Raw genomic sequence first — 25,362 nt, forward strand, 5'->3', positions numbered from 1 at the left:
TTCGTTTGTAGTTGAGTGGTTGACCTTTTACCTGATCCATCAACCACTGTAGTCTGTTTTACTGTAGTCAGCTATTTGCTCTGCTCCTTTTAAGTGTCCTTTATTTTGTGTTATTGCGGTGTTCATTTTAGCTCTGTACCCCTTGATGTTCCCTCCCTCTGGGTGCAGAGGTTACGCTTGTACTGTATAGGCCTTTTACAAGTATGTCTGTTTGGAACAGGGGACTGATGACCTCAATGTTTAGCCCCCATCAAACCCCAAAACCAACCAACCAACACTGAATTTTTGTGTAATGAGAGATGACACTGAATAATTTTAGTGATACATTTATGTTATATATGTGGGGTGATTTTGGTAAACGGGGGAAATAACACCTGAGAGGATAAGGGGCAAAAAAGATCAAACTGTCATATGGCTGTAAATGCATTCTGAGGCAGGTAAACCGACATCAAACCATCCTTAGACGGACACAGCACTGCATTGTTTCATGATCTATAACCATATAGTTGTCTGTCTGATCATCCTGATGTACTAACCTGTTGCTAATAACACCATTTGAACAATTCTCCCTGGCCACCCTTTATCAGTAATTTTCAAATGGCATTCACAAATTCACTTGCCCAGAAATTTCACTATAAAGCATCTGTAAAAGGAGATATTTATCCATGAACTGCTTCTGCAAGAAGATATTCTTCTAGAAATGATGGGGAAAAAAAGACTGCACAAGAAATTGTTTGTTTTCTGCATATTTTGCATCCATGGTAATGGAAGAGAGTGGATGGAGCTGAGTTACTTACTTAGCATTTACTGTGAAGTTGGTGCTACTGATGAGAGGTTATTCCACCCAAGGATGTGTGAAGTGGCAAGAGTACAAGAGGAGTTTGTTGGCATAAAATGAACTCTGACTCAGAAAATACTTTAAAAACAGACTTGATCATACACAGTTGTTATTTTTCCATTTATTTGTATGATTATTGTAGCCAGGCCCAATCCTGTACCATCTTTTTTTTCATCTGGTGTCCTGTGGTAATACATTGGACTTTTGTTTAAAGATATTTTTGTTGTGTCCACAGCTATTAATAGTTATTTTTCCTTAGCAACAGTAGAATTTTCCAAAGATTGTTTTTAGTTTCCTACTGTTAATGTGAGTTCCGTTACATGTGCTGTTTCAGAAAGGGCTGCGACATCTGAGGAGGTGATAAAAATACCATGTGTTGTGGAAGAACCTGGAGTTAGATACCCCCTTGATGTTTGGTTCCTCATAGCAGATTACATTGTTCCTGAAAGTGTGGGGAAATTTGCCAGAATATGTAAAGATTCTCTGCATGTCACTTACACTGCCATCTTTTGGTGCAAATTGTTCAAGAGGTAAGCCATTCTGTTTAAATCGTGGATTAAGCTGTTTTTGAGTTATATAGTGCACTGAATCATAACTATGAAAAGGATAGTGTACTTGGTAGACATTTGGAATATCTTCTACAGATGGCATGATTAAAAAAAGGAGCTTCTCATATCACTATAAGTAACTGAAAAACCAGAAGGTATTTCTACATGTTTTATGCACAACAGAACATAATTTGGAAATGAGAGAAACTGAACTGTTGCACCGCAATGGTAACAAGTCTGTATCATATTACTTTTGGCATAATACAAGGATAGGAGGAGTGACTATATACACAAAAAATGAAATGATGTACCATTTTGGCCAATGGCCTTTGTCAACAATACAAAAACACACACACACACACACACACACACACACACACACACACACGACTGGAGTCTCAGGCAACTGAAATCATACTGCGAGCAGCAGCACCAGACTGTTGCTACTGCTCGCTGTATAGCAAAGCATGACAGTGATATTGCAGACGAGCTCCTACAAAGTCTTGACACTGCTAGAAGAGTATGATGGTGTGAGATGGTAGAAAATGTAAACTTCAGACATTGAAGTAGAAAGGTGTGGAGTCCTATGCATCAGCTTGGCGGAGCCTCCAATAAATCCAGGCAGAAACCTGGTATATCAGGTAACCAAATGCCCAAACGAATCCAGTTTCTTTCCACTGTTTACACTGACTGAATTGGATGAGGTCTTGAAACAAACTAAACATGATAAAGCACCTGGTATGGATAATATAAACCCAGAATTTCTGATAAACATGGGTAATGGTGGAAAAAAATGGCTGGTCCGCTTCTTCTCCAACACCCTAGATATTGGATCACTGCCCAACGACCTAAAGACAACACAAATAGTGGCAATTTTGAAACCAGGTAAACCAGCTGACCATCCTCAAAGCTTCAAACCAGTTTCCCTTTTGAGCTGTACTTATAAACCCTTGGAGAGGCTAATCTATAATAGAATTAGCAGCTTCATTCTGGAACATATCCCAGCTGATCAAGCAGGTTTCTGGCCACAGAGAAGTTGCTGCGACAGGTACTGGCCCTAATGTGTTTCATAGAGACTGGTTTCTAAGAAAACGTGAAGACATCTGTCCCATACGTGGACCTAACCACAGCATATGTCACAGTCTGGAGAGAATGGATGATATACAAATAACTAAAAACAGTCCGATGCAGAAAAACTGTATCTCTCATCAACATCATGATAAACAATAGATATTTCTGTGTTTACTTGGGAGAAAATGTGAGCACGGAGAGGAAATTAAGCAATGGTCTACCACAGGGCTCCGTCTTAGTCCCTCTGTTATTCAACCTATATATCTCCGATCTCCCCAATACCAGGTCAACAAAATTCTGCTATGTGGATGATATTGCTCTTGCATGTAGATCCAAGGATCTTGGATGAGTGGAGACAATTCTTACAGAAGATCTATCCGTTATGAGTGCATGTTTTAGAAAGTGGTGACTTACACCCAGTACAAGTAAAACTGAAGTATGTTCAGTCCATCTGACAAGCAAACAATCTAAAATGGAACTCAGAGTGAAACTTAATGGAAACACTCTTTGTCATAACAGGTACCCTAAGTACCTTGATGTTACCCTTGACAGCATCCTTTCATATAGAAAACATCTTGTAAATACTGCTTCCAAGATTAAAACTCATAACAGTATTATTCAAAAACTGTGTGGAATGACATGGGGAGCTTCAGCAGATACCTTGTGCACATCGTCCATTGTGCTCGTCTTCTCAACAGCCAAGTATTGTGCCCCAGTGTGGCTAAACAGCTGCCACACCAAATTGATCAACATCCAGTTGAACCATACTATGTGGTTAATAACTGGGGCAATCACACCAACAACTGTTTATTGGCTTCCTCTGCTGAGCAACATCTATCCACCCGCAATCCGCAGAAGTGAGGCCTTGCTTAATGAATACGCAAGCTACAGGAGAACCTGGAATTACCCATGCAGGAAGACATACCAAATTTACAATGAAATAGACTCTGTTCCAGAAACCCACCATTACAACAAGCACAACAACTAGATGCCAGTAATACCTGGGTGACAGACCTGTGGGACCAGAGCTGTCAGCTTATTGAAAATCCTGAAGAATGTGAATGGTTCCAAAAGTATAACTGAAAATCCTGAAGAGCATGAATGATTCCAAAAGTATAACTGTGATACTGCTGGCACAGAACTCGACAGGAAACTGTGGGTCAAATTGAACAGAGCTCACACTGGGCATGGCCGATGCACAGACTATTTTTACAAATGGGGTGCTACAGTCTCCGGTTTGTGGCTGTCGGGTTCTGAACCAGATAGTCAAGCACATTAGAGGTGAATGCCCCTTGTGTTCCTACCAGGGGAGTTGGAGCAACCTCATGAAAGCTGATGATACAGCTCTTATATGGAGTAGGAAACTAGATCTTGACATTTAGTTAGTTTTATATGTAGTATTGTATTTTCATATTCCTGTTATATGTAGTATTACTAATGTCATATACCTGCAATTTTAAGCTCCATGTGAGCCATACAAATAAATAAATAAATAAATAAATAAATAAAATAAAAAGTACTGAACTGAGCAGCTGTTTTAGTAATTTTTGTTTATAATAGATCTGGGAAAGTACAAAAAAGTAATTCTGATACAGTATCTGCACCCACCTGGAAATGTTTTAAACGTCATCAGCTAGTTAGATTATTAGTAAGACTCAGTAGAAAAAACTGGGGGCGGGGGTGGGGGGGGGAGGGGGGGGAGAGAGAGAGAGAGAGAGGGGGAGAGAGAGAGAGGGGGAGAGAGAGAGAGGGGGAGAGAGAGAGAGGGGGAGAGAGAGAGAGAGAGAGAGAGAGAGAGGGGGGGGGGGAGGGGAGAGAGTGAGTGAGTGAGTGAGTGAGTGTGTGTGTGTGTGTGTGTGTGTGTGTGTGTGTGTGTGTGTGTGTGTGTGTGTGTGTGGTGGGGGAGGGGGCATTTCAATGATGATTTCATCATACCAGATATTGCTGATTGACGGCACATACAGCTACTGATGCCCAGCTATAACTTACTCCCCCCGCCAGTAGCATTACCAGCAAGAATAGGACGACATAGCAAAAGAGCAGTTAATACCTAAATTTGCCTTCCATGAAATTAAGAGTTCCGTGATAAATTATTTGTGTGAACAGATGGTCAAGTTGCAGCGATAAAGCATTCCCATCAAACAGGTTTAGCTAAGAAGGGAAAAATAAAATTTCACAGACTCAAAAATGCCCATTTAGTCACACTATTCACTGGGTTGTTCTGGGCAAAAAATGGGAAGAAGCTTATCAAGAGTGCACAGTAGATAACAAACTTAATTCTTAAGAATTTTCTTACACAATGTATTTAATTTTCCTTTGAAGTTGGCCAGGAAAGCTGAGAAAAATGATGGCTAACACCTGGGTCAAAATATCGTATGCCAGGAATAGAAAACTGCAAAGATCTTCACCATGTTATCCAAAAGGCAAAAATCATACAGAAAAATATCAGACCTCTAAGAACAGTGCAGAGACATTCTGAACCATTATTAAACATGAATTGAATAAAAGCACTGATGCAAATGGTATTAAAGACCCTGATGGCAGCAGTTGCAAAACAGGTGGTGTTAGATCGAAATCTGTGGTCACTAGATTAAATGAATTCTTCCTAACAGTACTGAAAACCCTGGGACAAAAATCGACCAATAAATACAGATACACTGGATTTACGTAGATGTACACTGAATGCTCTGCCAGTAGATAAAAGATTGCCAACTCAACTGATAGATTACAACTTCAATTTATAATCAGCCAAAGAGTCAGAAAATGTTTCCTGGCCAATGAAATATTCAGTAGTAATACCCATTTATTAAAGTGCAGAAAACTGGAGTAACCTCTAATTATAGACTAATCTATATTCGTGCCCTGTTGTCAGTAATTTTTTAGGAGGTGGCTTGTAACAGAATAATGGACCACTTTTCTGACAAGTTTTAAACAACTGCTCAGTCTGACTTTTGTAAAGAATACTCTAAATGAGAAAAAGTACCATGTTCTCATTTACGATGATTTTGCCAAGACATTCGGTTTTGTAGATCATAAGATCTTTCAGGAGGAAACTAAAATGTGGCATTAAAGGCATCCCTTCTCTATGGATGGACTTGTATCATTACAACAAAAAACAATAGGTCAAATTAACAAATGAGATGACACAATTAAAACTAAATTCAGTGTGGAGAATTAAATATCGATTCCTGATAAGTTTAAATGGCTCTGAGCACTATGCGACTGAACTTCTGAGGTCATCAGTCGCCTAGAACTTAGAACTAATTAAACCTAACTAACCTAAGGACATCACACACATCCTTGCCCGAGGCAGGATTCGAACCTGCGACCGTAGCGGTCACGCGGTTCCAGACTGAAGCGCCTTTAACCGCACGGCCACACCGGCCGGCCTGATAAGTTTAGTACTTGCCTCATTCCTATTAGTGACCCACATAAGTGATTAAACAAAGATATTGGAAGACTCTCGAAATATCTTGCAGAAGATCAGTATGAGCTCATCTGTCTCATATGCCAGTTAGTAAGGGAAGAGAAAGAGCATTGTATGACAGCCAGACATGTTAGACTGAGTACACAAGAGTCAGCAGCCATGAATGATGATCCCATATGTCAGGAGGTTATAGAAAATCTCAAAGAAGAACTGTATCAATCTTTAACACCAGTCTCTGCCACCAGCCAGATGAGCCATGAAGAATGAACTTTGGCCTCCTTGGACTCCCACTGACTCTGTCAGACGACAGCCCGACACTTGACTGATACAGGTACAATGAACTCCCATCCAGGTATAACATCTTGTAGAATAACATAGATTTGGAGGACTTAGAGCAATACATTGGTGCATTGGTGGATTGTGGACGCCTTGGACATGTTGTACACTACTGCAGAGAAAGAAGGTGAGTTTTTGACTACTTTTACACCTCCATATGTCAACCATCACAACAGTTCTATTACACCAGCCAACTAAGAACGATTATAGTTCACCTGTGGGACGAAGCCTGTTGCTGTACCTTAGGTGAGGTCACCATCCAGCATTTCATAGCCATCCTCCATTTTGGTACAGAGATACCAGCTGCTTGTCCAGCTGCCGTCTGTAGGAAAACGAAGTTAGGTGATCTAGACAGACAAGGCCGTCTCGATGAAAAATCCTCTATGGGCGACAGATGCTGAGATTCGGAAAATTTCATTAATGTCATAATAGGTGGCCAACCTATTCGGGCACTAGTTGACCCAGTGGCTTTCTTTCTCTGATGTGAGATGCACACCATTGTTAGCTATAAAGGACTGTTCCATGATACAAAAGTGATTGTGTGGAAGTTCACAAAAGGGAAATATGTCCAGCCGACAGGAACATGTATTGCAAGAATGACTGTCAGTGACAGAACATGGCTCTTCAAATTTGCCATTTTGACGGAATGTAATTGTTATGTTATTGTCAGATGGGACTACTTCCAGGTATCACAAGGAGGAGGAGACAGAGACTGTGACAGATTAGAGCTCTAGATTGACGAAACTATACCAACAAAGACACATAACAAAGATTGCTCTGGGCAGGTGTTCGTCATTGAAGACATTGTTATCCCTGCTTAATCAAGATGAGCTCCAGTCATCACTTGAGAGGCTAGGTCAAATTTTGAGGCTTTTTGTTGATCGCAAAAAGCTATTCAGGCTCACAGTACAAATACAAGTGCCAGCGATGATCACAAGCACTGTAGGTGGTAGAGGATAACTTAGGATCATCAATTGTCACAAGCAGCCAGACCTCGTCCCTGATGGTGTGCACGTGGGGACAGCCAAAACAGTCCAGGATGGATAGCTTAGTGTCATAGACAAAGAATTGTGCTCTGTTACCACCACAGACAGCCAGGGAAGGAAGTCACTATCGTACTGCCAATAGGATCTGACCTGACTGAGTAACAACATTGATGAGAGACAGCTGTTCTGCATCAATTTTTGGATGCTTTCAAATCAGGAGTGGAAAAAAAAAAACAGATCAAGTGGCCCATGGTAAAACACCATCATCCACTAATTAGCCAGTGCTCATACAGGGTGTTGCGAGATGAGTGATTGACGATTGGGAAGGAAGTGGAGAAGATGCTGCAAGCTAACATAATTGAACGTTCAGGGAGCCCTTGGTCCTCACCTGTGGAGGAAGGACTGCACATGGTTTTTTTGACTGAACAAAACCACAAAGAAAGATGTCTATCAGTTCTTGCATATTGGTGATACCTTGGATTGCTTGAAATGAGAAAAATATTTCTCATGTATGAACATGCAGGCAGGGTACTGGAAAATCAGGGTTGGTGAGGCCAAGAGTGTGAGGAGTGGAGTGCCTTGAGGCTGAGTGAGTGTGTAAGGAGTGGAGTGCGTTCATAACTCCTGGCAGCCTCAATGAGTTAAGAAGCATAGTGTTAGGAATATGTAATACTCCAGCCACATATTATGGACAGCTCGCTTCAACACTTCAAATTGATGATGAGTCTTTGTTAACTGGACGATATTGTAGTTTTTTTATATATAACAAATTTGAAGACCACCTAAGCTGCCTGACAACTGTGTTGAAGTGTGTTCAGACTGCAGGCCTGCATTTGAATCCAAAGAAGTGCCTTTTCACTACCCTGGAAATGGAAAATCTTGGGGAAATATAGTGAATGGGGACGGAGTATGTCCTGATCCAGAGAAAATAAGAGCAGTCACAGATTTTTGGACTCCTTCGCACATTCGTGAAGTGAGAAGTTTTTTTGGAATGTGCTTGTACTACTGGAAATTCATAAGGGACTTCTGTACCAAAGTGTGTTTGTTGCAAGAACTACTGCAGGGAGATGACAAATTTTCATGGAATGAGGTGGAAGAAAAAATTTGCCATGGCCTTAAAGAGATGAACTAGTCTGCAATTGAGGAAGAGTGACTTACATTTAGGCTATCAACAAGTTCTGACCGTATTTATGCGGCAAACCAATTACTGCTGTGACAGATCACCAGCCTCTGCACTGGCTGACTGGCGTGAAGGATCTGTCAAGTTGGCTGATGAGATGGGCACTGAGGTTTCAGAAGTATGGTGTAACAATGGTATAGTAAAGCAGATACAAATACAAGGACACTGACTGCCTTTCAAAGAAACCATTGGTGGAACGCAGCATTGTGAACAAAATCTGTTATCATTATGTTAAATGACCTTGATACTGAACAAAGGGAAGATACAGTACTCCTGAAAAACATAGATGTCTTGAAGAAGGAGAAGCCAACACTAGGAGAATTAAAGAGAGAGAGAGAGAGAGAGAGAGAGAGAGAGAGAGAGAGAGAGGATGGTGTGGAAATGGTTGCATGTCATCCCAGCTCATCTATGACCAGTTTTCCTGAAGTTTGAAGTATTTCCACAATGCTGCAACATCTGGTCACGTAGGATTCAAGAAGACTTTTAGCAGAATCAGTTGGAAGTATCACTGACCAGGCAACTCCCAATCATAGACACAGTGTAAGCCTCTGTAAGGCATCCCAGCAACAGAAACATGTGCTGCAATTACCTTCAGGAGACTTGTGCTACCAAATCCTGCCTGCAGCAATGCTATTCCACTGAATTGGTTTTGACCTTCTGGGGAGGTTCCCAAAGGGAACAAACAGGTATTGATGGATAATGGTCTGCACTGACTTCTCACCTGCTATGTGGTCATCAAAGGTGTGCCAAGTGCCAAAGATCAGGAAAACGCAAAGTTACTTGTAGAAGACATTATGTTGAAGCACAGACATCCATGATCGTGAAAATGTTTTCCAATGGAGACTAGTATCAGAGGTACTCACACATTTTGATATCACCCACAGGATGACAACTCACACATATTAAAATACTTCGGGCTATTATGTCACGGTCAGATGAATTTCTTATTGAAACCCAATGCTTTGTCCCCATCTTCAGAGGACGACATTGAGGGGTGGGGAGGTTTGTAGCTGCTTTGGAAGTCCGCGCACACCTGGGCTCACTACAAACAGAAGTGAAATTCTTTTTACTTGTTTCCATGAGATCCCATGCAGAGGTGTGATGTCATATGTTTTAAATACTTGAACACAATTGGCCATTGTTAGGTGGTGTCCTCTTCTGTTGCTATCACCCCATGGTGGAAGACCAGTACACATCTTCAACACCAGAATCCAGATATCATCCAGTTGTACACCCTACTCCTCCAATTAAAATTATTTGTTTAGCTATATCTGTGGCCCCTCTATAGAGACTTTCATTGTATCTGCTAGTGGCTGCAAGTGCCTAAGTTTTGTCGCACTGAATCCGGTAGCTGCAAAGCATGTTCTTAAACATCTGAGCTGTCTGTTCCTACCCTTCAACAGCTCATATGTGCTTTTAGTCGTTCTTCAACCATTCTTTTAGTAGTATCCCAGTACACTGCAATGTCCTCCCTCAATTTTGATCCAACTTCTTTCTTTGATCTTCACTCCTTTAGTTAAACTGTAACTTTAAAATAGTATTTGAAAAATGTGAACAAAACTTTGATAATTGGTAACTATCACCATTTATAGTGGTGACCAGGTATGCCCCAAGGCAGTCAGATAAATTTGTGGTCACTGCAATTGCCATACTACAATTAAAGCACTCAGGAGAATACAGCACTTGTCAGAAGCATTGGTAGCCCCATGCAGAATCAGTATGTACCAACACTGGTGCCCAAAAACAGTTAAGTGTCCAATTATTAGCACAATGTTGGTATGATGTGAATTTGTGACATTTGGCATTGAGGGCTTAAGTACCAGTATCATTAATTGTCAAACAGTGCCATTAATTTCATAACTACTATGCAATCCCACATACCCTCATTTCTTCAGTCAATAACCCTTTTGCCACTGAAGCACATTAAACCCTCATATGGCAATAAGTCTATTTGGAAAACAGAAGTACTTAATTCACATCTTAAATGGGCACAAGTCTCTCAAATAATTATTTATAGGCACATCATCATCTCTGTGAAAAGCGACCAGTACAACATTTGGGGAAGCTAAGTTGAATTATTTGTAGCTACAACACTTCCAGTAATATTAGTAACTTATTAAACTAAGAACTTCAGAAACATAAACTTGTGAGACAGTCTGGAAAGCAGTTGATATTCGTATCTGCTATTACCACTAACAGTTTCGTCTGGATTCAGCTCAGTACCCAGTTAAGTTTGAAGTACAATAATGTGCACACACTTATTATCTTCCTATGTCTACCATCCAGGCTGATACTAGTTGGAATATTTAAATAAGATGCTTGGAACTTTTATTAACAAAACTTGCATGACCTAGGATATTAGCCCCATTTCATACTCACAACAACTGAAAGGATTCTGCATTACTAAGAGGTTATCAGTATCAATAGTATTAAATTTTAATCAGATGTATTTATTACACTTCCTGTCATAAGTAATGAGAGATAGGTCTGTTACAACACAAGTTTAAAACAGTTTATCAATCTTTGATGAAGTTCATTCGATGCACTGTGAAATAGCAAAGGACTCACATCTGGCGAGCTGCATGATATACTTGCGCTTCCTTATTTGTGTGGTCATAATTTTGAAAAGTGGTTTTTCGGAATCTTCGCTACCGTTTTTTGACTTATTAACAACCAGAATTGAAAAAGGCCATAACACACCAAGAGATGACATGCTCTTATTACCACCTTTCAGTTGCTATCCATGTTAACCATAAGCCACACACCTCGATGTTTTACATCCAAAGTCATTTCGTAAATTCTTCTTCTTGAAGCACTTTAACTTCACATTACTTGCCCTGTTTTTGGCGATTCTGTCTAATATTGTGCACTATTTTTTTGACAAACATGCAAGTATGAACACGTATGATTGCATGCCATGAGTCCACACCAGTTGTTGTCTAGGCACTTCCGTACCAAGTTTTTTCATGCTAAAATCCTCAAAGAAGTAATTTACATTCATTGTTCACGGCTTCTTTGCCAACATGACTCCAGCACCTCAAGCTACACATTTACATATTTATATTACTAACTAAAATTCTTTCACGTTACAATTGTCTTATATACATTTTAGAATCAGCAACAATATTTCTTTGAACATATTAAGTTTGCAAAACCAATAACATGTTAAATACAATACCATTAATTATCAATTATTTTTTGACATCATGTAGTACTACATAAGGATGAACCAAAAACAGGAGAAGGGGAATAAAGGCAATTTAAAAGTGCTATGGTAGAAGCTGCAGTAGCTGTGTGTGTGGAAGGACAAGTGACAGAAAATTGTTTAAGGAGACACCATGGTGGAATGAAAGAGTCAAGGAGGTAGTGGGAAGGGAGAACAAAAACTGTGGTTCAGAGAAAGGACCTAATTAGCAAGAGAGGAGTATAACAAAAAGAGGAAAGAGGCAAACAAGACAGTGGCTGAGGAGAGAAGAAAGTGGATGGAAGAATGGACAAAGATGATGGAGGAAGATAGCAGAGGAAGTAAGAAAGTGCTATATGGAATGATCAGTACAAGCAAAAACATATGTAATTGGCATATATTATTAAAAACAACAATCTTCTCAAATACACTGTATAAAATTTGTATAAGTGAAGGAAATTAAATGTACAATACCGTGTTTATACAATAATTTGTGGTAATGAATTTCATCAATGTGGTACAGCAAGTAAAAACTCATCAAAAAATTGAAATTTGTATCTGGGTACAAGGCAATCAAGCTATTGTCTGACATTCTACAACTTATAATTTAAGTCAAAACACAAGTCTTTGAGAGATATTTCCTTTGTGCGCGTGCAGAAAAAAGCAAAACTTTATGAACATGGTGAATTAAAACAAAAATATCACAGCAGCTAACTGGTTAAACCATAAGCATAAATGCTGACATCTGTGTTATGACAAAATTTTTCACCATTGCTGTCAGTTTTTAATGCTTTTCTTACGAACCACATTTTAGATGCCTGCCACCATCAAAGTGTTATTTTAGGCTTGATGAGAGAAACAGAGACATGAAAAATGAGTTTACTACTCCAGTTGACGTTACAAGCTTATTGGAAGTCAGCTCAGTGAATTTCTGTATACTATATAAAATGTAAATTTAAAAGAAAGCTCAGGTGCTACAGTTTTGCTTTAAGCCTTCTATCGCTGCTGACGTCTTTGTAATCTACAGTGTGTGGTGCAAAGTATATATGTGAGTAGTCTGTGTAGTTGTCGCAACTGCATCATGTCAGATTTGAACACAAAAGCCTTTAATATATGCTTTTTACAAAACCCTTGTTCTATTTCCATGTGACATCTGTGCCATAGCACATCATCTGCATGAAAAGCATATTTTTAGCACTTTACAAAATTCTTTCACACTTACTTGTACTCCTGTCATTGAAGGACCACTCCCCAGCTCCACACACTCAGCAGGCGAGCTCATTTTTCATGTGTTAACAGTGGTGTGGTGGGTGCGCTGGTGACTTAACAAGTCGCCAATCAATAAAACCACACTAGCGGGAAATGGCTGAGGTTTCCTTGATTATGACCGAGCATATTCTTCGAGACTCAGTGTTTGAATTTAAAAGGTTGACAATTGATATTGCTGCTGAATACAGTACATCGGAAATACATGCAAAAAGATGAGACTGAGTTACAAGTGGCACAAGAAATGGTGGCAGCTGGTCCCCTTTGTCATTTATTGGCTAGGTCCGGAACATTTTTGCCGGCCGCGTTGGTCTCGCACTTCTAGGCGCTCAGTCCGGAACTGCGCGACTGCTACGGTCGCAGTTTCGAATCCTGCCTCGGGCATGGATGTGTGTGATGTCCTTAGGTTAGTTAGGTTTAAGTAGTTCTAAGTTCTAGGGGACTGATGACCACAGATGTTAAGTCCCATAGTGCTCAGAGCCATTTGAACCATTTGAACCGGAACATTTTACATCAGCTGTCTTGTTTTTCCATTGCTGCTGCAATCCAGCTGTAGCTGTGTCATAATTGCGTGGTGAAACTAAACATTGCAAGTTGTGTCGGCTATGCTGATCATGGATTACGTCAGCATTTCCTATTTCACATCTTCTTGATCTGCAGAGGCCTAAAATATTCTCTGAATTGCGCCACTGCTCTTGGAGCAAACCACTTATAATTCGTTCAGTCACATCAGATGTCAATAAGAAGAAAACAGGATGAAGTAAAGTAAGACATTGAGTAAGAACTTATAACAGAGATAAACTGTACTAGGAAGAAATGTAAAATTGAGGATTTTTCAGCATTGTCTTATGGGTTTTTCACAAAGGTTATGAATTTATGGTGTAGAATTACGAAAAATGTAAAATCGGAGAACATAACATCGAAGTTTCTCTGTAATAACAGACAGACATTGAAGATAGTGTGGAAGAAGTACTTTGAGAATTTGCTAAATCCGAATGGTTTAGGAAATGAGGATAATAGACTGAAGGAGGTAGAAGTAAACTCTGGAGGAGAAAAGGATCTGTGAAATGGAAAGAAATGTAACTGGCACTGGACAAGATGAAAGGAGGAAAGGCACCAGGTATGGCCAAAGTGAGTGTTGAATGGTGAAGCCGGCAGGGGAAGTTGGGAAACAGTGGCTGTATCATATGATGAAGGTAATGTAATGTGAGAAGAAGACTCCAGAAGATTGGAATAGGGCACTAATTGTCCATGTAATGAAGAAAGGGAGTAAGAGGGATTGTAAAAACTACAGTAAAAGCTACTACACACTGATACCACACTTTGCCAAGGTAAAAAAAAAAAAATTAAAAAAAATAATTAAAAAAAAATAGTGGAGAGCAGCATCTGAACAAGCATCAAGAACAAATTGAGAGAGGAACAGCATGGCTTCAGACCTGGAGATAAACTGTTGATCCCATATTTGTAGTGAGGCAGCTCCTGGAGCACCAGTATGAATTTGGGGAAGACCTCGTGGTGGTCTTTCTTGCTATAGTAAAGGCATTTGATAGTGTTTGTAGAAGAAAGGTCCAGGAAGCACTAGAAAAGAAGGAAGTGAAAAAAGAGACAATAAGCAGAGTGGAGGAGATGTACTGTGGAAGTCTGAGTTGTGTGAAAGTGGGAAGTGAAAGGACAGATATGTTCCAGTGAACAAATGGTATGAAACAGAGCAGCACATTGTCACTTCTCCTCTTCATTGTGATCTTGAATGACATAATGACTAAGGTGGCAGAAAACAACTGGAGGAGACAAGATGAAAGCATTGGTGTTTGTAGATGACTTGACGATCTGGGGTAACGAGGAGGAGATTCGGGAATAGTTGAGTGCTTGGGAAGAAACTGCAAGATAGTTTGCAAAGAAATTAGATGAAAACAAATGAGAGATCCTGGTACAACTAGAAAGAAAGAAAGATAGATCAACTATTAGAATAAGGATTGGAGGTGAACAATTGAGGAAAGTGGAGAGAGTCAAATACTTGGGAAGTGTGATCAAGGAAAATGGAAGAAATAAGAAAGAATTTGGTGAATGTAGCAGATGGGCAGCAGAATTCCTGCCAGGTGTTAGGAGTCTGGTTCGGAACAAAGACGTCCCACAAAAAAGCAAAGAAGGTGATGTATAGAAGTTACTACATCCCAATACTGACCTACACATCTGAAACATGGGTAATGAAGAGATGTAAGCAAATTACAGGCATGTGAAATGAAGTTCCTCAGAAGCAGGATTGGAGTAACAAGGAGAGGTCTGATGACAGAAGGGTACTTAAATTCTGAAAGGGGAGCCCTTCTGGAGCAGCATGGGAACATAAAGGCTAAGATGGTATGAGCACTTAAAGAGAATGGAAAACGAGGATTCCCAAGAAAATACTGCCGTTACAATATGATGATGCAGGCGGGCATCTGTGCTGTATGGATGACTGGTGTGAGAATGTTTGTCACCACTGACACAAGCAAATTGCACAACTGATGAAGCATATCCAACTTGTGTGGCAATTCTCTGAAAGGAGCATCCTGCCACTCGGAAGGACACAATTTGACCCCTTTAAAACTTGGTCAGTTGGCTGTAGGAAGCATGAGTGTGTCATGTTTGCACCACACTGACTCTTCTGCATGTGAGCATTTTCTGTGAAAGGGTACAAACAAATGGCATTCAGGTAGGTATGCCACTATGCTATCTGTTTGTTCATGGCATTGAAACTGTTATCAGTACATCTACTATTACCCAGGTGGCGTATGCTGTCATCGGATCAAAATAGTCATCGTTTTTTCAGCTGTATGTTTCTTTTCTTTCCCTGGTAGTTTATTATCTAACAAGGGTTTTGTCATTTTGATACTAAATTTAGCCTTCGATGTGACATTTCTCGACACTTTCCGTACTATGAAAATCTGCAGTTTTAAGTGTTACAACACATTAATGATCTCTCTGAAACGTGCCTGTTTAGTGCAGTTTGTTCTGTTAAATTGTTGGGAAAAGTGACATCGATGGCTGAACATAGTACCCTGAACTTAAGTAGCTATTTTAAATTTTGTAATGAAAAGTGTGTTAAATATGGCATGTGTACATGTAGGTAGGGCTGTGCTACCAATTAGTCTGTTACCACAGTCTTTACCTCAGACAAAAGGAAAAAATATAAAAATGGAGCGAATGGAACAGGCAAAAGGGAATACAAATATCTAAAAACTGATTGACAGTAAGTGCAAAATGGCTAAGCAGAAGTGACTAGAGGAAAAGTGTAAGGATATAGAAGCTTATATAACTAGGCGAAAAATAAATGCCGCCTATAGGGAAATTGAAGAAGCCTTCTGAGAAAAGAGAAACAGTTGTTTGACTATCAAGAGCACAAATAGAAATCCAGTCCTAAGCAATGAAGGGAAAGTCGAAAGCTGCAAGGAGTATGTAGAGGGTCTATACAAGGGAGATGAACTTGAAGACAATATTACAGAAACAGAAGAGGACACAGATGAAGATTAGATGGGAGATATGATACTGTGAGAATAATTTCACAGAGCACTATCCCCGGGGGATAGATGACATTCTTTCAGAACTAGTGATAGTCTTGGAAGAGCTAGCCATGACAGAACTCTTCCATGTGGTGTCAGAGATGTATGAGACAGGTGAAATGCTCTCCGACTTCAAGAAGAATGCAATAATTAAAATTTAAAAAAGCAGGCGCTGACAGGTGTGAATATTACCAAACTAGCTGTTTAATAAGTCATGGTTGCAAAATAATAGCATGAATTTTTTACAAAAGAATGGAAAAATTGGTAGAAGCTTACATTGGGGAAGATCTGTTTGAATTCTGGAGAAATGCAGGAACATGTGAGACAATACTGACAGTATGGCTTATCTTAGAAGATAGGTTAAGGAAAGGAAAACCTACGTTTATAGCATTTGTAGACTTGCACAACATTTTTGACATCATTGACTGGAATATTCTCTTTGAAATTCTGAAGGCAGCAGGGGTAAAATACCAGGAGCGAAAGGCTATTTACAACTCATACAGAAACCAGATGGCAATTATAAGTCAAGGGGGTATGAAAGGGAAGCAGTTGTCAAGAAGAGAGTGAGGCAAGGTTGTAGCCTATCCCCTGCATTGTTCAGTCTGTACATTGAGCAAGCAATAAAGGAAACAAAAAGAAAAATTTGGGTTAGGAATTACAGTCCAGGAAGAAGAAATGAAAACTTTGAGGTTTGCCAATGACATTGTTGGTATATCTGCGGTAGCTGGATACCGGTGCACATGTCGGTGAATGGTGAAATGGGGGAAGTCGACAGATGGGAGAGCCACCTGGAGAAGAATAACCCAATGCAACAGTGCAGAGAACGAATCACGACAGACAGACTATGGACAAGGCAACAGACCAGGTCATGGACAAACAACCTTAAGACAATGAGGCACTCTGCAAAGCAGTCACCACAACAACAACGGCTAGGTCAAGAGCAGTAGAGAGACAAATTCAAGATGGACCAGAGAGAATAACTAGATGATACACAATATAGTTATCCAACAGTCCTTGCACAGAGAAGATTGATCCATAGGTATCAAGTGCGAATACTGAGCTGACTGGCTGTAAGCTGTGCACCTGCCTAAATATTGGCCACATGGAATGGTATTGGCCAGTGCACTCACATGGAGAGACGGTGGCTTGCTTGACCTGCAAGCACAGTGCACCCACAGTGCCCTCTATTGGCTATTGAGATCAATCTCCTCTGGTGCACACTCAACCTCTGCAGTGCCTGATAACAGAATCTAATTCTGTCAGAGACAGAAAAGACTTGGAAGAGCAGTTGAATGGAATGGAGAGTGTCTTGAAAGGAGGATATAAAATGAACATCAACAGATACAAAACAAGGCTAGTGGAAATTAGTCACATTAAACCAGGTGATGCTGAAGGAATGAGATTAGGAAGCGAGACACTGAAAGTAGTAGACGAGTTTTGTTATTTGGGCAGAAAAATAACTGATTGTGGACAAAATTGAGAGAACATAACATGTACTCTGGCAGTGGCAAGAAAAGTGTTACTGAAGAAGCAGAATTTGTTAACATCAAATATAGATTTAAGTGTTAGGAAGTCTCTTCTGAAAGCATGTGGAGTGTAGCCATGTATCGTAGCGAAACATGTATGATAAACAGTTTAGGCAAGAAGAGGTTAGAAGCTATTGAAATGCGGTGCTATGTAAGTATGCTGGAGATTAGATGGGTAGAGCATGTAACTAAAGAGGAGGTTCTGAATAAAATTGGGGAGAACATAAATTTGTGGCATAATTTGACTAGGACATGGGGTCGATTGATAGGAACATTCTAAGACATCAAGCACTCACCAATTTAATGCTGGAGGTAAGTGTGGGGGGTAAAAATTGTAGAGGGCTACCAAGAGATGAATTTAATAAGTAGATTCAGAAGAATGTAGGTTGCAGTACTTTTCCAAAGGTGAAGAGACTTGGACAGGATAGAGCATCGTGGAGAGTGTCATCAAACCATTCTTCGGACTGAAGACGACGACTACGACTACGACTACGACGACTACGACTACGACTACGACTACGACTACGACGACTACGACGACTACGACGACTACGACGACTACGACGACTACGACGACTACGACGACTACGACGACTACGACGACTACGACGACTACGACGACTACGACGACTACGACGACTACGACGACTACGACGACTACGACGACTACGACGACTACGACGACTACGACGACTACGACGACTACGACGACTACGACGACTACGACGACTACGACGACTGCGACGACTGCGACGACTGCGACGACTGCGACGACTGCGACGACTGCGACGACTGCGACGACTGCGACGACTGCGACGACTGCGACGACTGCGACGACTGCGACGACTGCGACGACTGCGACGACTGCGACGACTGCGACGACTGCGACGACTGCGACGACTGCGACGACTGCGACGACTGCGACGACTGCGACGACTGCGACGACTGCGACGACTGCGACGACTGCGACGACTGCGACGACTGCGACGACTGCGACGACTGCGACGACTGCGACGACTGCGACGACTGCGACGACTGCGACGACTGCGACGACTGCGACGACTGCGACGACTGCGACGACTGCGACGACTGCGACGACTGCGACGACTGCGACGACTGCGACGACTGCGACGACTGCGACGACTGCGACGACTGCGACGACTGCGACGACTGCGACGACTGCGACGACTGCGACGACTGCGACGACTGCGACGACTGCGACGACTGCGACGACTGCGACGACTGCGACGACTGCGACGACTGCGACGACTGCGACGACTGCGACGACTGCGACGACTGCGACGACTGCGACGACTGCGACGACTGCGACGACTGCGACGACTGCGACGACTGCGACGACTGCGACGACTGCGACGACTGCGACGACTGCGACGACTGCGACGACTGCGACGACTGCGACGACTGCGACGACTGCGACGACTGCGACGACTGCGACGACTGCGACGACTGCGACGACTGCGACGACTGCGACGACTGCGACGACTGCGACGACTGCGACGACTGCGACGACTGCGACGACTGCGACGACTGCGACGACTGCGACGACTGCGACGACTGCGACGACTGCGACGACGACTGCGACTGCGACGACATTGAACAAATAGACACAGTAGTTTTGTACTTTCCCATAACAAATTGTTTGAATTTTTTGGTAAAATTTTTTCCACTGTGATGGTTCAGTCTATAAATGGAATGCTTTATCTACATCTGCAGCATAAATGTGGTTTTGTTACTGTCTACACTGCTGCATTTACATCTGCAACAAACGGGACTGCATTATCATGATGATCATCATTATTACATAATTATTGTTATCAACATGTAGGATGCTCCAACTGCAGCTTTCTCTATACTGAAGCAAGTAGAGTTTCAATGTCATCATTGTTACTCAGATCTGGTATGTTACATCCGTTTCCTTAATGTGTGTGAATGAATCCTGCTTTTCAAAAACATTTGGATATGCTGGACTCCTTAACCTCTGTCTGTGCCTTGGCAATACAGAGAAAAGCATTGAGAACCGGACTTTGTGATGATAGGTCTTTCCCAGTTTTTATAAAACTTGATGCCTTCTGCACAATGACTTCCTGTAATAAGTTTTGAAGACATGGATGATGCCCAGATCCAAGGACTGTAGTTTGCTTGTAGGAACTCTAACTGCACATTGCATAAATTGATATTTTTTGTATGTGCAGGACAACAGTCCACAGGTTGCCATTCTTATATCAAGGCTATGCAGTTGCTTCTTGAGTAGTTCCAGTATCGTACAAACTCTGTTATTGGCACTGTGGTTCATGAGCAAAGTTCTTACATTTTTGAAACTATGTGGTTCTTTCAATTTGCCGGTCACAAACGGTGTAATTTTTTTCAGAGTCATCAACATTTGTGGCTAGGATTACTATAGGGTGAACTTTACTGTGCTTCCTTTCATGTCAATTTTCACCTTTACAGCCAAGTATTTTGTTTGGAAGTATACTGAAAATGAGACCTCATCCTTTGGTTTATACTGCTTTGTAAGTACTTATAACCTTCCATTCTGCCATTCACTAATATTTTTTTGTGTTTGCACTGTTTGTTTCACCACATTATACTGTTCCTTAAGTGTATTAATCCACCCATTGATGGAGAGAAGTCCTTGATTCAAAGCATATTGGCCACCTTCAACACATTTTCACACACCGTCATGCCGTTCACAGGGATATTTGAAAGTGCTTGCTTCCAGAAACCAGGTCTTCATAATTTCTTCCAGTTTCGCTTACTTAGAGTAACTGGAATATTTAATCTTTTTTTAATTTGGCCCACTTTTATTGCACTTTTCAAAACAGAATCTTTGTTTTTGATAAGTGTAGATGCAGATATCCCTAGGGAAACTATATGCTAATGCAAAACATGTCCCACAATGAACTTCAACTCTTTGAAGAGTTTTACTTTCTGTTCCATCAAAAAGAGTTTTCCTATCTCTTTTCGTAATATTTTCCATGTTGAAACTGTAGCAAAAAAACACTAAACTTCCTTATGTAGCAGAATAATTTAATTGTATGTGCTTAAAGTTTCTAAAGTTCAATCCTCAAACTCAGAGCCAAGGAAGCTGCTCAGTGCAGTGTGCCAATCAGAATGTCAACAAGGATACTGCCGACATAGCGGATGGTACGGCACCAGTTTAGCATTGCCAGACAACCTCCTAGTGAGAGAAGCGGAAATGAAAACACTGCAACTCTGCCTAGGAGGGTAGTATGAAGTAACAGTCCATAACTTCAGCACCAGGATTGCACTGGAATAGTCAAATGTTGAAGAAAGACCTGAGCCTTGGCAACCCAAAATAATTATTGAATTACCACTGTGAGACGAGGAGTGCTGAAGAGACCAGTAAACGAGCACAACTTCAGTTGTGCATGCAGAGCCAGTGCTTTATAGGCACAGGCTTGGCTCTTTAGGTAATGAGGCTTTCAGTGCTCAAAAGACACATCCAGTCATACTGACATTCTGTCCGTGTGACTAGAACCAGAGAGAGTGACATTGTATTGAGTTCCTGCGAAACCACGACAAGCTGGTGGACGATGGTCTGCCTTCTATATGAGGTGCAGCCAAACTGCTGTGAGCCACAGCCGTGATCTGCCACTTTCACATACTGGAACGTTGCAGATGAGGAGAAGACTGGTGTGTGGCCTCACCTCCTCCACCTGAGGATCAACCACGGCTAACCTGTAAGCTTCCATCTCTACACTGTCCACACGTGGCATGTTCATGCAGTCCCCTGGCTGACTTGTGAACATCTGCTGCAGTCTTGGTCAATCTGTGGTGGATGACCAGGGCCTAATCTTCGTGGTAACTGGGGTCCTAGACTACTTATCAGTTGTGCTCACCTGAGTGTGTAACGGGCTATCTATTAGAGTGCTGGTATGTCAACTGTACGGTAGTGCAGAACATCTGGCCGGGCAATGCCTACCTGTCTCCACACTGTCACCTACACAACACATGGTGCAGCTCACTGACATGTAGCTCCAGTTGTGTGTCTCAGTGATGGTACGTATCAGCATCACAGTTTGTGCTTACACCTGGCCACCGTCCAATCCACTAAGACACTTTGTAACTCTGTAAACTCATTCTGGAAAATAGATGTTATTACCGATACCACTGTGTCACTAAAGCTTCCTGCATCTCCCACACTCAGCGCCTGACTTCCTGCACACAACACAGCCACAGCTCCCCAGGTTGCAACATAGGTGTCAGAATTAGCTGTCACCTCAGAACTTCATTAGTAATGGGACCACGCCTACTACCATTCCTGGGGCGATGGCTCGACTACTGCACAGTTGTAGTTTTGTCAACATGTGGTATGGTGAGTGGACAGGTGACATGTACCCATCTCCAAGCTGCTACTGGCACAACTTGTGGCTCCAGCTCACTGAACTGTGGCTCCAATGTCATGACTTGCTGATGGGGCATGTCTGTATTTCTTTGTGGCTGGTGCTTACACCTGCCCACCATCCGACTTACTAAGACACTTTATAACTCTGTAAACTCATCCTAGAAAATAGATGTTATTACAGATACTACTGTGACACCAACATCTCCTGGTGTATTCTGGACAAACAATGTTACACAATACACACAATTAAGTCTTGACACGGTGTTTGACGGGAACAGCTGCATCGATTGAAACTGACTCCCCTTGGTCTGTACTGACATCTTTGTTGGCGCGGACAGCCTTAGCTAGCAGATGATAGTGTGTTCAGTGTGTATATGAACAGCAAACAAAACCCTCTGCGTGCAATCGTAATCACAGGGTGAAGTTAACTCTGAAACAGTATGGCTACAATAATGTCAGTACACTATTTTTTGTATAACATACAGTGTTGGAATCTAAGGTGGGTAGTGACAAGAAACAATTGAATGTTTGTATGAAGTCACCTTCTTCCATTTTCCGTCGAAAAACAGTTACTCCCATTAGCCACAAAACATTAGGACTTTGCAGTGGTACAAGACAAAGCACTGGTACCATGAATTGTTCTGAGTTTTATCATGCCAGTTCTAGTAAGTAGATGCCCTGGACTAAAAAAAAAAAAAAAATAATAATAATAATATTGTGCGTAATGTTCGTAAACATTACTCGAAGGCCACTGTTGTGCCAGCATCATTTCACGTCAATTATGTCAATTTTTTTCTCCTAGGTTGTTGTTTCATAAAGCAGAAATTGCAGTAAAATGATAAATATGCTAACACAAAAACAGTTGTGAATTAATGTGGTGAACCTGAAATTTGCTGGGAGCGATAAAAAACTTTGTTAATGGTGGGAAAACTGTAATTCTGAGGATGTAATAGCAGGGTTATGACGTATCTGTCATTATGTTGACCTGCGTACAGGATTGCTAGCATAGTTTTTCACATTTTCTCTCAGTACTGTCCATAATCATCTGGGGCATTGCAGCCAAGGTCCAAAAAGTATAACACCATAATAATATTGATAACTGAACATCTTGCAGAAGTCTCTTCATAGAATTTGAGAGTATTACACTAATGTGCCAATACATTTATGCTTTAATGGCATTTGTGTTTAATAATAAGAGTGTATTAAGGCTGAACTGTGAAATTTGCAACCACAGTGCTCGATGTGAAAATAATATCCATATGGGCTGTTGTGTTCATGTTGAGGGCTTAGAATTAGGTCTTATATTTTGGTACAAAACTTTTCTGACCTGCTGGCAGACATCAGGCAGGAAAATGGGAATCCACAGCTCTTCAAAAACAAGCTGCAGAAGTACATTATGAACACCACCTTTTATAATTTAGTAGAATATTTGGGCTTGGGATGCAAGTTATGGTGAACACTAATGTTCATATTAAACAGGTTTTAAATCTTCCAGTATATACACAATCAGTAGTGTTCCCTATAAACTTACATAAACATGTAGCGTGAGGCAGTAAATAAAAACAGCAGATGGGTAGTGTAAGAGGGAGAGCAACATTTCTCTTTCATCTTGTTGCTTTTCAGTATGGAAGTAATTGTCATAATTTATAATGTGAGTAGATAATATAATAATGTCGTTTGATGAGGACCTCCCGTTGGGTAGACCGTTCGCCTGGTGCTAGTCTTTCGATTTGAAGCTATTTCAGCGACTTGCGTGTCGATGGGGATGAAATGATGATGATTAGGACAACGCCGCACCCAGTCCCTGAGCGGAGAAACTCTCCGACCCAGCCGGGAATCGAACCCGGGCCCTTTGGATTGATATTCCGTCGCACTAACCACTCAGCTACCGGGGGCGGACATGTGAGTAGATTAGCACTATTTGTTGTTACTGTAGTTTACAGAGGTAGCCCACAGAGCCTGCTTCTGCCTTTTAATGTGCAACTGTACATCTTTTCCCAGCCCTGAAAACTCCTCTTCATGACAGGACTTATGAAACACAGAATTTGAATGTATGGATGAATGCAGTTTATTTCATTTAACAGTGGTCTAATGAAACTATTTTGTGGATTAGAAATGAAATGCATTCCTATTTTTTGTAGATTTTTTAAAGTCACTGAGTGAGATTGATAACTTTGCAAAATTTACATTTATATAACACACGATAAGTGAATTAGCATATGGTATAGAATGCTTGGTATTAATATTGTTCCCAGATATTTTTACATTATTAAAACCAAGTTGTGTAGGTAGTTGTGAATAAATTTCTCAGATCTTTCCCAGCAGATTTCAGCCAAGCACTTGCCTTGGTAAGCCAGTTGTTCATTCCAACTAATACTGTTTCAAATGCTTCCTCCAAGCTATTTGAATAGAGTCAGCAGTTTGATTGGTACAATTGACATTGTACTTTAATTATGATTTGAATGTTGGTCTAAATATGCACCTTCTGTTAAAGTTCGTTATTTATTTGGATTTTGTCCAGCCAACTGCTGCAACAGACACTAATTATTTGAATTTCCTCCTGAATAAAATTGCAAGTACACATGTAAATATTCAGTAACATCATATTTGAATGAAGGGACAATGTGCAAAATTACTGTGTTCTCTGATGCACTCGAAGAGGATGCTTGCCAGAGAGAAACTACCTTGGTTGATGTGACAATGGCTTTCCTTTCAACATTTCTGAAGTATGTTGCAACACAGTAAGTAATAGGAAGAGCCCACCTAAATAGAAATAATTTATACTGTGGATAGCATACCTTCATAATTAAATAGGAAATACAGAGCCTGTATTCTGAAATGCAGGGTGTTGGCAAATACTGACCTCAGTTCCACACTGTGAACAATGTGTGATACTGTCGTCCACACGTCTCAGATACATTTTTCATTGCAGCTAATGTTTTTTAAAGTTTTTTAAAGAACCATGACAGTGCAAAATTTTCCTTTAGCTATGTGTTGGAAAGTAGAATTTTGGGAATATTGTGTGTAGATGCTGCTTCAAGTGGCAGTTCTAAGAAGTTCAATGAAAGTTGGAAATG

The 25,362-nt window shown here is 41.0% G+C and overlaps 1 protein-coding gene across 2 annotated transcripts in view; it reads left to right on the forward strand.

Moving 5' to 3' along the window:
- LOC124556817 (transmembrane protein 183-like) overlaps positions 1 to 25,362 on the forward strand; it is a 269,512-nt gene that overhangs the window by 136,122 nt on the left and 108,028 nt on the right. For both annotated transcript variants that reach the window (XR_006968701.1, XM_047130833.1), the window contains exon 5: positions 1,173 to 1,368. Coding sequence is in view for 1 of the 2 variants with exons in the window: in XM_047130833.1 (XP_046986789.1) it covers positions 1,173 to 1,368 (196 nt within the window). In the remaining variant the exon portion in view is untranslated. The remainder of the gene's footprint in view (positions 1 to 1,172; positions 1,369 to 25,362) is intronic.

This window comes from Schistocerca americana, chromosome X, assembly GCF_021461395.2.
Source record: "Schistocerca americana isolate TAMUIC-IGC-003095 chromosome X, iqSchAmer2.1, whole genome shotgun sequence".
In the NCBI taxonomy this organism is placed as follows: Eukaryota; Metazoa; Arthropoda; class Insecta; order Orthoptera; family Acrididae; genus Schistocerca; species Schistocerca americana.